The sequence below is a fragment of the Eptatretus burgeri genome, chromosome 2, assembly GCF_056783735.1.
Source record: "Eptatretus burgeri isolate ZD-2024b chromosome 2, Ebu_testis_v1, whole genome shotgun sequence".
Classification (NCBI taxonomy): domain Eukaryota; kingdom Metazoa; phylum Chordata; class Myxini; order Myxiniformes; family Myxinidae; genus Eptatretus; species Eptatretus burgeri.
In genome coordinates this window covers 23,515,963-23,530,962 of record NC_140962.1, presented here as the reverse complement: position 1 = coordinate 23,530,962, position 15,000 = coordinate 23,515,963, and the positions used below count along the sequence as shown (strand labels likewise).

Here is a 15,000-nt window from a genome sequence, read left to right as displayed (position 1 = left end):
TTCACTGTTTTTCGTGTCGTTACAGTTACACTGTAACTGTAACGACACGAAAAACGTACAACATCAAAAACAAATGATATACGTAGTTGATTAATCAATTAAAAATTCGTTCTGAAATTAAAAAGTGGGTATTTTCCTTCGAAAATACCCATGTTTAGCGATAAATCCATACAGCCATCATGTGTCACTGTTTTGACCTTGTATTCGATATCAGTGACCCTGAAAACATAAGAAATGACATATCACATGTCGTAGTAAGCCATAATTATCAAATTTTACCTGAAAATGGGTAAATTTGGTGGCCATTTTGAATTTTTGCATTTTACCAACCTAAGACATCATCCATTGTCAAAAAGTTCAACGGATTCGTGATCAGCGTGAAATTTGGCCATAAAAAACACTCCTTTCAAAAAAAGTATGGTTGTATGCTCAACCCTATTAAGAGTGCATGAAAATCCCTTGAAAGTGCTTTCGGTTTCATATTAAAATTATTTACTTTGGTATCACGTCTCAATTAATAAATTTAACTCATCACCTCTCACCTAATTTGATGAGGGCTTGAGACTAATTTGATTCTCAATTATGAGTGAAAATTATGATTGTTTGTTATTCACGTAGACAACAGAGATTATTTGCTAATGAGTACACCTGCCAACACTTGCAGATACCATTCGCCTTGAGCCTCCTACAAACCTCCAGTTTGTTGCAGTGACCGATTCACGCATCGTTGTCATGTGGGAAGCACCAAAAGTGGAACACTCAGGCTTCCGAGTCGTGATTCAGCCCAAGAATGTGCCGCACGGGCCACATCCATTGGAACTCCCACTCACGCAACAGACATTCACCGAGATTGATCATCTGCAGCCTGGTACCACATACCGTTTCGAAATATATGCTGTGTACCACGTGGCAGGGCAGGAGAGCCCTCCACTCATTGGAGAACAAACCACAAGTGAGTGGAATTTATTTTTCATACAGAACTCAAGGCTCATAAAGCAAAGCTTTAAGACATGCTGGCAGTAACAAATAGAGCTACATTTGGATCATGTGCAAATGGAAAATTGATGTCAACAAGGAAATGAACAGCTTTGGGTGGAGAGAAGGGATTTGGAGGGTAAAGTAAGACAGTAACGACTCTGGGAGATGATTCCATAGAAGAGTTAAAAGGGAAATGGAGTGGTGGTCAGTTGAAAGACTGGGCTGCATTATGAGCACATGAGACCTGGCAAGACAGGTGAGAGTTGGAGGGAGAAAATGGAGCAGGATAAGTGAGACCAGATAGAGAGCATTCGGACCACTGCAATGAGAGAGAAGGTTTTGTCTCGCAATCTCCTCATGAGACACTCTTGTAGCCTGAATGCCTTGAATTCCATTCCTTCCAGGGGTGCTAGTTGGGATGCAGTATCATACTATTTCCCTAAAAAAATATTCATCAGAGCGATTAATTAAAACGTGAAAACATGTGAGTATGGGGCTTGGAATGGTGAGTCTGGCTTTGGGATTTTGGGTGGGATGGTGTCGAGTGACATGAAATGCTAACTCACTGCTGTTTTTTTTGTCCACGTTACGAATCTCAAAATTTGCATCTCTTTCCCCAAGCGTCATAGGTTATTAATTAGAAAAGAAAGGTGACTGATCACTTGCTAGCATTCACGGCCACCTCGGAAAGATGCAGCCATTGTTTGCTTCGTCGTGTATGTGAAGAATTATGTCACATAGAAATATATGAACAACACACAACCTCACCTCACCACTGCATGTTTTAAATTCAGGGGTCTCTGATTATTATTATTATTATTATTATTATTATTATTATTATTCACCACCTTGTAGACAGTAATCCACAATACCAATAATTGTGCATCGTAAACTATAAACTTACCCCGGACACTGAATATTTGGGGGAAATCATGTTACTTTGCCTATTTTTGCAACTTTATGTATTCGTAATGCAATGTGGAACACCCTACAAAATTACATAAGAATATTTTCAAAGTGCCTTTTTAATGAAACATTGAAGCTTCAACAAGTGTTTGAAAGGCGAGCAGAGCAACAATTATGAAGAGGTGAAGATCGTACAGAGTTAGACAAGGTTAACGAGTGTAGAAAAAGGCAATGTCTCCGCGTCTGTAAATGTTTGTGATGATAGACAGGTATAGCATGCCAGGTGTGTTGTTACACATGATACTAATTTTACCGATTCAATGCAGATAAATGGAGACCATATTTGAACATCACCGATGTGAGTGTAAGCATATGGCACCTCACTATACTCCAAGAAGGCTTTAATCGCATGAATGGGTTATCACTCTTGGCCAGTATTTAGCATTTTGAACACTTGATTTTCACTTCTTCTCCTAATTATTATCATCTCTGCATACGAGTCTGACAGATGTGAAACCATAACTTAGCTCGTGAATTTTAAGTGCTACACACCAGCTCATGTTTGTCTCAAAGTATGCCATTTCCGCGTTACACTTCGAGGTTTCTGCGATACCCTTCTGTTGGCATGGCAACATAACTAGAAGCCACGCCCTCAGCGCTGCACCTGGTAATCATCTGCTGAGCGGAACAGATATGCGCAGCACCGGCTTGTCACGTGAGCCAATTAGTGGGGTAGAAAACGTCCCAGGCTAACACTAAGTGTGGGCTATGATAGACCAATGAAGGAAAAGACGCTACGAGCAGATTTAGAGATTTCGGATGAAATTTGGTGGACAGGTTGGGTGTGTGATGAGGAAAAACTGATTGGATTTTGGTGAAGATCCGGTTCTGGATCTGGATCTGATAAACTTTAAGCTGATTCATCACCATTGAGAGATTGGGCAAAAAACGATAAATAACACAATATCGAATAAAGTTGTGGACAGATTTGGACGAACCTTGGTGGACATGTTGGGTGTGTGATGAGGAATAAGTGATACACTTTTGGTGACGATCCGAATGCGGATCCGAAATTTTTTTAAGGAATTCTTGACCATTGAGAGATAAGGCTAAATCGATATATAGCATGATATTTGAAAAAGTTGTAGACGAGTTGTGACAAAACCAGGTGGATGAGTTGGTTAGGTGACAAGGACAATCTGATTCGATTTTGGTTTGGGTCCGAATCCAGATCCGGATATGAGAATTATTTAATTTTGAAAGTGATTCTTCACCATTGAGAGATGAGGTTAAAAATGATATCTAGCATGATATTTCAAAAAATTCATGGGCTCGATATGTTCCACTGGATCAGGCATTGTTTGGCGGAGGTATGTGCTCAACCGAGCGTCATTCTGGTTGCAAATATTATATTTAGATGGTCCTTGTTTTGTCAACATTGAATCTTGGTGTTGACCTGTTTTGTATTTCCATCTGAAATGCTGGCTCATCATCTGACTGAATCCAAGTTAATATCACATATACCATATGTGTTTGTCAATTGTGTAGTCGTGTCCTTGTAATTCATGGAGGTACATTGATGTGCACGAATGAATGTATTTGTCCTGAATGTGGTTTATTTGTAAGCTCCTCCATGAGACTTAGATCACTGTAAAAAGTAAAACAGATTGATTTCTTTCCATTATAATTTCTCACTGACATCTCTACTTATATGTGGGAATGGTTAGGTTTCACATGATCTTGTGACTCAAAAAATATTTTTTGGGGACAAATTGCAATTCTTCTGAATTGCGTGGGCTGAATTTTTGTGGCCTGAAGTCTCATTGAAGGAGCTTGTACATGCTTTACATGTATGACAATTGCTTGAGGAGACATCAATGTCCTGTTACCTGAATTACAAGGCCATTAGTAGAAAATGGATTAAGCAACAACGTCTATGACATTTGAACCTGGGAGCATTGCATCATGATCATCTATGCATTCAAATCGTTGTGACAAACAGGCCAAGTCAACTTTTACTACAAAGTGTGTATATATCTGAAAAAAGCCATCAATATTATTTCAGACTGCTATGAGATTCAGGTCAGCCATTAAAATCACAATGCCATGACTGCAAACACCCTTCAACAGACTACTGAATCCACTCAATTTTATTTCTTAATTATGCTCTCAGAAGCAATATATAACTTTTTTTCATTGTCACTGTACTAATATTTTACACTCACACTCGTACTCCTTCACAAAAGATAGTACCTTTGTGGGTAAACGTTTGGTGTGATGTCATAGCAATGCCGGATGTTTCAGCAGCCCAGTCATAATTTGCTGTTTACTTTCATAACTACAAGCAGTGCCTAATTCTATCACTTCACTAGCGAGTTTACCAAACAAACATATTGCATGTGTACAAGTGAGTCTCAATGAGGATGTAAAATGAGGCAAAACACAAAAAAGCAATAAGGGCACTCAATAGGCACATACCTCCGCCACGTAATACCTGATCCATGAGAACATATCGGGCCCAATACATTTTTGAAATATCATGCTATATACTGCAGTACTATATCGTTTTTGGCCCTATCTCACAATGGTGATCATGTTAAAAATTAAATAATTATCATATCCAGATCCGAATCAGATCTTCTCCAAAACTGAAACAGTTTGTCCTTGCCACACACCCAACCTGTCTACCAAATTTCGGCCAAATCCGTCAAAAACGTTTTGAGATATCTTGCTATATATTATCGTTTTTGGCTCATCTCTCAATGGTGAAGAATCACTTTAAAGATTATAGTAGTCGGATCCGGATCTTCACCAAAATCTAATCAGTTTGTCCTTGTCACACACCAAAGCTGTCGACAAAATTTCATCCAGATCCGTCCACAACATTTTGAGATATCCTTCACACAAACAAACAGACAAGCAAACAAGAAGACGATGTCATGCAGAGCACGACACTTACAAAATCCAGAAAACAAATTTGACCTCAAAAACAATTGGTGGTTGAATTCAGTGACCTGGAATATATATCCTCTCCAAATTTCAAGTCAATTGGATGAAAATTGAGGATTTTATAAATACCGCCTTACTTGTTGATCTTGGGACTATGTTGAACTTTTGGTCCATGCTGAACTCCAAAATAATTGGCTTGTTGAATTCATTGATATGAAATAAAAATCGGCTTCAAATTTCAAGTCAATCAGATGAAAATTGAGGATTTTAGAAATCTCACCTAAGTTGTTGACCTTTGGCCTATTTTGACCTTTTGGTCCATATTGACCTTTAAAAAATAATTGGTTTGTTAAATTTGTTGACCTGAAGTATAAATCCTCTTCAAATTTCAAGTCAATCGGATGAAAATTGAGCATTTGGGAAATACCAGCCTAGTTGTTGATCTTTTGCCTTTGACCTTTTGGTCGATGTTGACCTAAAAAATAATTGGCTGGTTGAATTGAATGACCAGAAATATAATTTCTCTTCAAATATCAAGTCAATCGGATGATAATTGAGGATTTTAGAAAAGTCAAATCTTAGTTGTTGACCTTTAGCCTATGTTGACCAATTGGTCCATATTTACCTTAAAAATAATTGGTTTGTTGAATTAATTGACCTTAAGTATAAATCCTCTTCAAATTTCAAGTCAATCGGATGAAAATTGAGGATTTTTGAAACACCACCTCAGTTGATTTTCTTGGGTTTTTGTTGACCTTTTGGTCTATGTTGACCTCAAAAATAATTGAATTTGTTGACATGAAATATCAATCCTCTTCAATTTTCAAGTCAATTGGATGAAATTTGAGGAATTTCGACATCTCACCTAAGTTGTTGATCTTTGGCCTATGTTGACCTTTCGGTCTATTCTGACCTCAAAAATAGTTGGCTCGTTGAACTCGGTGACATGAAGTGTAAATCCTCTTCAAATTTCAAATCAATTGGATGAAAATTGAGTATATTGGAAATACCATCTTCGTTGTTTAACCTTTTGACATCAAAAACAATACGCTTCTTCCTTATGACAAGCTCGACCATGTTGTGAAGTTTCATGAAGATCAGTTAAAAATTCTGACCTGTAGGCGACAGGCAGACAGACAGGCAGGCAGACAGACAGACAGACAGACAGACAGACAGGCAGACAGACTAACAAAATCGACTGACCAATATACTTGAAAAATCTTAGATTTTGCAAGTAACAAATAGACAGACAGAAAGGGGTGAAAACATAACCTCCTTCACCTTCGGAGGTGGAGGTAATGATCTTTTATATCATGTAGTTGCAGTTGTGATTGTTGTTGTTGTTGTCATGCCATGGCTATGTTTGTTGTTTTTGTTTTCCTTCCATGTATTATGTCACAATTTCTCTTTTTTTGAGTGTTACTATATATAATTTTGTGTGCTCCTCCTGCGGTTGTCATGCTTTATTATAAAGGGCTCCTGTTGTCGTAAAGTAATTTTTAAAAAATGTACCATTGGAATCGCTACATTAAGCTCCAAGTCCTGCTCAAAGGAATTTTTATGATTAAATGGATATGTTTTACAACTTTAATTTTTTTGTTTTAAGGAAATAAATTTTTTGCTTAACAACCAAGTAAATCGATTATTTGTTTTCCAATGGAACGATTTTTATTACTCCACAACATCAGGCAGCCTTTCGAATAAAGCATGACACACACACACACACACACACACACACACACACACACACACACACACACACACACACACACACACACACACACACACACACACACACACACACACACACTTTGTGTTGAGAATAAAACAAAACGAAAAACCGAATAATGCGACACAGACCCAATACAGGCAGAGCCCTTCATCTGTGCAGCCACAACAACCACCTGGAATGCACCCTGGAAAGAATAAAGTCTGCACCTCCACTTGTGAGAAAGAAGACCTCACAATGAGACAGGGATCTAAACCACGTTGAGAGGCTGAAGAGGTGCTACCTGTCTTTGTGAAACCAAAAATAAAAGCTCCACATGAGAAACATTAAACAATGAAAGTTGGAGCATAGAGGAGAAAAAGATCGTTCTCTTCTGCAAAGTGTATTTGACCCATGAAAACTAGATATCAAAGCAAAGAAATGCCTCACAATCCACAAAATGTTCTACAAAAACCAGTGCATCTCGAGAATATACCTGCCGAGACAAGAAGGAAGTAGCCGCCTGATGGAGCTCAACCAAATAGAGTTGCGTGAGTATGTGAAAACTTAAACAGACGACTGAATCAAATTTATACGCAAACCAATACAGCAAGCAAGAAAAGGTAAACCTAACCCACATTGAAAAAAATTTCCAAAGACAGGTAAAAATAGATGTCACACTTAAAACCAAAACAACAACAAATACAGTCTCAACGATTGCAAAAGGACAAATACATTTATTATAAAGCAAAATAATAACAGATATACACCAACAACTGAGAGAATGATAAAAGAGCAGGAAGATGGAAAAATAAAGAGTTTAACAGACTCGGCCAGAAAGGTCATTGGAATGGCTAAGAAGAGATCAGCTCAACTGGGATGGAGAGCAAATCATAATAAATGCCAAAGATCAAGGACATTATACCAAAGGCTTTAAGAAAATGGCAGGACAAAGTCATTCGGACAAGTGTAGGTTTTTCAAGGTAGAAACAGGAAGCACGAGTCACCTCCTATTGGGATGTAAAAAAAAAAAAAAACTCATGTCAGAACAGCTGTACACGCAAAGGCACAACAGGGTTTGTGGAGTAATCCACCGACATCTACAAAAAAAATTCATTACCCCAGTTCCAGAAAACTCTATGGAAACATGAAGCAAAAGCGATCATTGAAAACAAGGAAGTAATGCTCACATACGATCTGACGATCCCATCAAGCATGAACATAGAAAACAAAGCATTAGGACCGGATGTAATACTTAGGTACAAAAAGGAAAAGATGGCATGCATTGATGATTGAGGTGTCAGTACGCAGCGGTTTTGGCCTAAACAATGCAGAAATCAAGTAAAATTAATGACAAAATACTGACAACTCAAAAATGAAGTCAAAATATCCCAGAAGCTGAAGAGTGCCGAGATAGTACCAGTGATAATTGGAGCAACAGAATGGTAAAAAAAGGAACCTCACAGAAATATTATAAACCATCCCTGGGAATATTAAAACAAACGAACTACAGTTGGAAGCTGTCCGGGGCTCAGCGACGATCCCGAAGAGAGCCCTCGACACAAAACTTTGAGAACAGAAAACTTCACAGCTTAGTCCATGAATCGTAACCCCTTACCGAAATGAAGGTGGATACTTTGAGCCCACCCTGGGAGGACTCCATTCCACATTCTGAAACACACATTTGGAGATACCAATCAACGACACACACACACACACACACACACACACACACACACACACACACACACACACACGTTCTTGACCGATATCGGTAATTTTTTCGGGAATTGGCAGGTTTGATTCAGTTTGATTACCGACTACAGTACGTACTGTATACAACGAAGTGAGTACCAGTGTACTGGCCCGGTGTATGCCCCGGTTAGAATAGGTGTACCATATCCCTGTGTCGTAAGAGGCGACCAGGGTTGCGTCAGGAAGGGCATCCGGCGTAAAACATGTGCCAAATCATTATGCGGATCATAACGGATGATCCGCTGTGGCGACCCCTAACGGGAGCAGCCGAAAGAAGAAGAAGAAGAAGAAGAAGAAGAAGAAGAAGAAGAAGAAGAAGAAGAAGAAGAAGAAGGTTACTTTATAATTGGTGGAAATGTAATTCAGTATTAACAAGACTGATTCATAGATTTTGTTTACTCATTTTAAAAACTGCAACCATTAAATTTTAAAGGCCAATGGCAAAGTCCCATGATAAAATGACCAGACAGGCATTCTAATAAGTATGTAGTTCAACTAATTTTAGAATGGAGTGGCTCTGATGAAGTTTCGTTGAAAAAAAGTGATGCTGCCAATGAAAAAAAAAAAAGAAATAAAAAGGCAAAAAAAAAATGGCAAAGTGATTTTAAATCCATTGAATATCAATGAACATTCATAATTAGTGATTTAAAATCCATTGAAGATTATTTTTGCTTTTAAAGGAATGCAAATTTAGGAATGACAATAATTATTGTTTTTGTTTTCCTTTCTTCTAGCTTTGGACCAGCCAATAAATCTGAGACTCATGGATGCCACCCAGTCTGCAGCAACAGTGACCTGGACTGCCCCGAAGGCACCCTTGACGCATTACCACCTGACATGCGGGCCAACTTTGGGAGGACAACCAAAAACCTATACAGTGGCACCAGATGCAACGCAATACACTGTGCGAGATCTGGAATCCGATGTTGAGTATTCTCTCATACTTTCTGCAATGCAGAACCTGCAGCGGAGCCAGCCTGCTGTCCTCACATTTTCAACACGTAAGTGTTTTGCCAAACCCAGCAATACAGTATATATACTATGCGTAACTAAATTACTTTTTATTTTTGGTGTCTATAAGCGTTGTTAAAGTATACATAAATGTGTAAACAAGCATTCTTCCAGGGAAGTATTATTTTTGCGATTTGTTTTCCTTTACAGAGCCCAGCCATGTTAATGGCCTTACTTGCCCAGGTTATTTATTACCCTTGTAAAAGGAGAGGGTATTGTATTTGGGTCCATTTGTTTGTTTGTTTGTCCACGCAGAACTTTCGTGCTTTTCTCCACAACCACTTGTCAGATTGAGACAAAATTTTCACGATAAGAGCATCGATTCATGTAGAATATTGTAATGATAATTATGACGTTAAAGGTCACGTGGTGTGGCAGCCATGTTGGAAAAACTGAAAACTTTAGACCTCTGTATCTCTGAAACTGTTCCAAGGAAAAAAATTAAACTTGGCACATGGCAAGGACTCATCATGGGGAATAGTGTGATTTTTATGACATCATAAATACAAAAGTAGAACACAACATCTGATCAGGACGAAAATTTCTGAGGGTCATCCTGGGATAAAATGGGCAACAAAACAAAAATGACGATCTCATCAGTCTCATAATTCGGTAGCCATTTCTTTTTTTAGATCCTCGTGGAGGATCTGTAAGTCTTACTCGCGTTGTTGTTCTTCATCTTCTTTTTGTCGACTTTTTTGTTTCACAGCCTGCAGTTTTCATCGAAACTTCCTGAAACTTGGCAGATATATGTAAAAAATACCCTGCGCAGACAGTAACCATCTCCGATTTTGAAAATTCCTCCTTGAAAAAAAGTTATGACGTCAAAATATCTCCGCTAATGGAAATCGCCTAAGAAATTATCTCCGAAACTAGGCAAGCTTTTTGAATTCTGTTTGCGGGAATCGAACAGGGCATTAGCAGAGATGAATTACCGCACATATGATACATCACTATGACGTCATATCAATTTTTATGACGTCATATCAATTTTTATGACGTCATTCCTATTTTTTGTTTCACAACCCAGAGTTTTCATCGGATCTTCGTGAAACTCGCCATGCATATGCAGAAAGCCCACGCGCAGGCAGTAACCATCTCCGATTTTGGAAATTCTTCCGAGAAAAAAGTTGACGTCATAATATCGCTGCTAATGGAAATCGCCTATACCATTATATCCGAAACTAGGCAAGCTGTTTGAATTTTGTTTGCAGGAATCAAGCCGGGCATTAGCACAGATATAATTTATCACAAACCTGATAAATCACAATGACGTCATGTTCGTTTTTATGATGTCATCATTAAGAGGACGAGGATCTTAGCTCATTTGAGCTTGTTTTTTTTAAACTTTCAAAAATCTTCCTCTCTGAAATGACAAAACAGATCGCGGCAAAACTTTACACTTATGACCGCCTATACCTTAGGAACAAAAGGCTTACTCATGTGATGTCGTATGTCATATGGTTTGGCAGCCATATTGGATTTACCTTAAAACCTATTAAAAAAATCTTCTCCAGAATGGCTCGACAAATCGAGGGTAAATGTCACACAAATGTTCCTCAAGGCATGGGTGTTCAGGAACAATTGATAGGTCACATGGTTTGGCAGCCATATTGGATTGAAGAAAAAAAAATTAAGGTATTCTCTAAAACTGCTTAATCAATCGATGTGAAACTTCACAATTATGATCTAGTCATGATGGAGAATACGTGTTTTAAATTTTAACTTGATCTGACACATGGTCTGGCAGACAGAATTATTTAATTTTTTGATATGGGTTCTTTTTTTTCTTTCTTTTTTTTTTTTTGAATAAGGTTCACTTGGCTGTGCCTGGATGGGTTTGAGGGTAGAGGAGTAGTCACTGAAATGTGAATCCTATCCAGGTTCCTCCTGATGACCATCTTTGCTTTTTGTTAGTTTGGGTTCCTTCTGATTAGTCCAATGCAGGACTGTACCGATTTGGTCTTCCATTTGATTTGAATTTAATTTATTTTTAGCCCATTCTAAATTCAATTGAATAATTTTTTTTCAAACGTCATGGGTCGGGGTCGGGTGTCCGATCAAAGCAGGGTTGCATAAAAGTGGGACATCTTGGTACCCGGTCATCACTGCCAGCAGTTATAAAGTGTCAGTTCTAGTTATGTTTCTTATTAATTACATAACACACCAGTACACAAACGCCACACAAAATACACCACGCAAAACAAGTCCTGGTGAGGGTCTGAAATATCTGATTGCTCGTTTTCTTGTTATAAAGTGTTTTTCTTTTTTCTTTCTGCAGTGCAACCAATCATCAATATCCCAGAGATAGTCAAAAGGATATCTGCAACATCCCTTACACTCAGATGGCCACCAGTTGCAGGCCTTGCCATCAAGGTATGTCTCAATGTGCATTTTTTGGTTCAGGAGAATTATTTTTAAGTTCAATCCATCTTTCATTCATTCCCACCTATTTTGCAATTTATCTGGGTAATGTAAAAATAAACACTTGTTAATAAGTTGTATTCATGAGTGATATATTTCTTTGTCATTTGACTTTGTCATCTTCAGGTGATTGTCCAGTCAACTCACCCATATCATGGACAAAAATTTCAAGAAAAGACCTCAAAATCTGGATACATAATCATTGATGGTTTGAATCCTGGAGAGGAGTATACAGTTACCATAAGTGTGTTTTTGAATGGTCAAGAGGTTCAGGAACCCACCATCCACAAATTGACCACATGTAATTCCTTGTCTTTCATTCCACTCTTTTTTTTAAGTTTGAAACGCTTTTGTTTGCCTTTTCAGTCTAATGCTCAACATTTTATTGTATAAGTTTGATTAATACCTCACCATAGCCATTGTGTCTGGCCCTGTATTTCCCCAATTTGTCATGTGACTGTCATTGTCATCACCTGTTATTGAAACAGTTATGAAAGACAACAGGCGATTTATTGAGCTTGTTATTCTTCTCTTGCAGCTGCAACATCTGAGAAACAAGTGGTGGGTGGAGCACCTGGTATGAAGCCAGTGGTCTCCTGGGAAAGAGTTAATATTCCAGGTAAGTAAATCAGTCTTGATGCGTAAAAAAAAAAAAATTTCATCAAGTCATTTCAAGTTGTAGGATGGTTAATCACAGAAGGCATGGATAATGACAATAGTAAAAAATAAAATCTCACAAGTGTGGGATATGATTCAACCTGAGAAGGTACTGTTCTGCAACATTAAAGGAGCAAATAGAAAACAGGACTGACAGTGGTGATTATTGAAGGTGCAAAAATAAGGATTGTTTTTAGAATCAAGGTCGATGTTGGAATAGCAAGACAACAGATAATTTAGGGGGAATGTACTCAGTTTGGCAAAAGGGGATAAGTGGATATGAAATATATGGGAAGAGAAAACAAAAATCAAGAATTGTGCAAGGATGAGTGAACAAGGGGAGTGGTTGGGGAGTAATGCAAATTGAAAAGATCACGAGTGGGGGTGGAAGGTAAAAAGAGAAGATGGTGGGTTGCCATCTTTAAGCATTGGAGGGAAATAGGATTGGACTGACAAAGGGAGATTATTTTTCAGCTCGGCATAAATGGGGACAAATAGTGAAAGTGAACTTGTAGCTCTGATTTTGAAAGATCAAGAAGGAGCAAATTATTGGAAGAATTCATGTGTTCTGGTTGTCTGGTTGGGCTGGGGGTGGTGGATGGTGAAAAGGGTTGTAAGATCACAGAGTGCAACGCTTTCAATGGAACACCGGCTTTTTGAAAGCATGACACATATGGTGAAAGACTACGAACATGGATGAACTCATGATCATCCATCATAACTCTATGTTCCTTATCTGCATGGCGATTTCAACTGCCCCCATAACAACTGGGTACGTGACAGCTCAGCAACAACTGACCATGGCATTGCAGCCAAGGCCTTCTGTGATTCTTTGGGTCTGAAACAATATGTGAACATCCCCACCCACATGTCTGCTCATGGCACATCCTCCTGGATTTGTTAATAATAAACATTCCATCCAACATCTCCCATTTCTCCTCCACCCCTCATGGCTCCTCTGACCATGGTCTAATCAAAACTCCTATCTCTCTGGCCATTGTGAGGAAGCAACCTCAATGCCACAGAATATGACTAGTTACCCAAGTGAATTGATAGGGGCTGCAATCTTCCCCCTCATAAAAGGGTTCGGCTGTCATCTCTGCAGCATCTTGTTTGGATTCCAACTTGGAATACTTTCACAAGAGCTGATTTTTTTTTTCTCATGCATCACGTTATCTCATACCATCTGCAGTTATCCTATCTAACCTCTCGGCAATGGTACACTGAATAATGTGGTGAGGCCATTGTTGTTAAGCAGCTTACTTTTTGAACATGGAAGACTAGCCATAATTAGGGCAACTTCAGGTCACTTCATAAAGCTCACAACAAGTGTGTGTCAATCCTTAGTGAAAACAACTAACATCATCTTGCTATTATCAACGCTGGACTCTCCACAGTCTCCTTCCTCAGACTTCGGCTGGCACCATGTTAAGTCTGTCCCTGGTGCAGGCTCTCCCTCTATCCTCCATCACCTCAAGTGACATCACTGCAGACTCTGCTTGAGAGAGGGCATATAACTCAACTTTGTTGGTATTTTCCTCCATATCTATTGTATCCATACCACACTATCCCATTCTGGCCTAATATTACTGCATAGGAGGACAGAGTAGGACAGGGTGAGTCTGCGAGATTTTGTCGTTGCAATATACTGGGATATTGTTTACTGGACCTTATATCCTTACCAAATAAAGTTGGGAAAATTCAGCCTCAATCCCCACTTCAGTGATGGGTCCAGATGGCATAATTTCCCATGTTCTCAAATAATGTGCTCTTCAACCTGTTCTTCTCCCTTTACCACCTCCCATCTGACTGGAATTCAGAAAACATCACCCCCATTCACAAGAATGGTGCAAAAACACACCTTAACTATCGGTCAGTGAGCATGTTTCCAATTTCTAGCAAAGTCATGGAATTCATCATCACTGTGAACGTTGTTTTTCCTGTTTTAGTATACCGTATTGACCTCTGACCATCAGTTTAGATTCCATCTCTGGACATGTTGCTGCATTTTTCTCAACAATCACTGAAAGCCTGACTCTCAAACAAGAAGTCAGGACTATCTGCCTGGAACTACGTATCTTGGACACTTGACACAGTCTGACATCCTGTTCTGTTTGTCATGCTCACTGCTTGTGGTATACAAAGCTGACCTTACATCTCACTTTCTGACTTTATTCCACCTGCACAGGGAACACATTACTTTACGTGGAATCCTCTCCTATTCTCTCAACTCCCAGAGGTGGCTGGACTGCCACAAACCAGTGTTTTGGGCCAAGTCCTTTTCCTTAGCTGGATAAATAACCTCTCAGGTGAAAGAGGTTCAGTCTCTTGACCTTTGTGGTTTTACCTTCAGCCATTACCTCTCCTGTTACCCACCTGCACTCTTTTCTTCCTCTTTTCTCCTGTTTGTGAAGCTGTCTTCCAGAGGCGGTCTTGTCACACTCTTCTCTCCAGTAACAGTACTTCACCCTCTCCTGTTCTCCTCATCCCTATCAGTGCAAACAATCATAATTGTGCTTACAGCTTACAAGGTCTTTGTGTGTATCTCAATAAAGTATTACTCTCCATTATCTGGGAATGTGTGCCAGTATCACACCTGTATCTCCTGAATT

The 15,000-nt window shown here is 39.0% G+C and overlaps 1 protein-coding gene across 5 annotated transcripts in view; it reads left to right on the top strand.

Annotated features, from left to right (window-relative positions):
• LOC147031599 (uncharacterized) overlaps nt 1–15,000 on the top strand; it is a 595,949-nt gene that overhangs the window by 316,998 nt on the left and 263,951 nt on the right. For all 5 annotated transcript variants that reach the window (XM_085865857.1, XM_085865848.1, XM_085865859.1 and 2 more), the window contains 5 exons: nt 665–952; nt 9,031–9,297; nt 11,589–11,683; nt 11,858–12,032; nt 12,270–12,350. In XM_085865857.1, the coding sequence (XP_085721983.1) occupies nt 665–952; nt 9,031–9,297; nt 11,589–11,683; nt 11,858–12,032; nt 12,270–12,350 (906 nt within the window). The remainder of the gene's footprint in view (nt 1–664; nt 953–9,030; nt 9,298–11,588; nt 11,684–11,857; nt 12,033–12,269; nt 12,351–15,000) is intronic.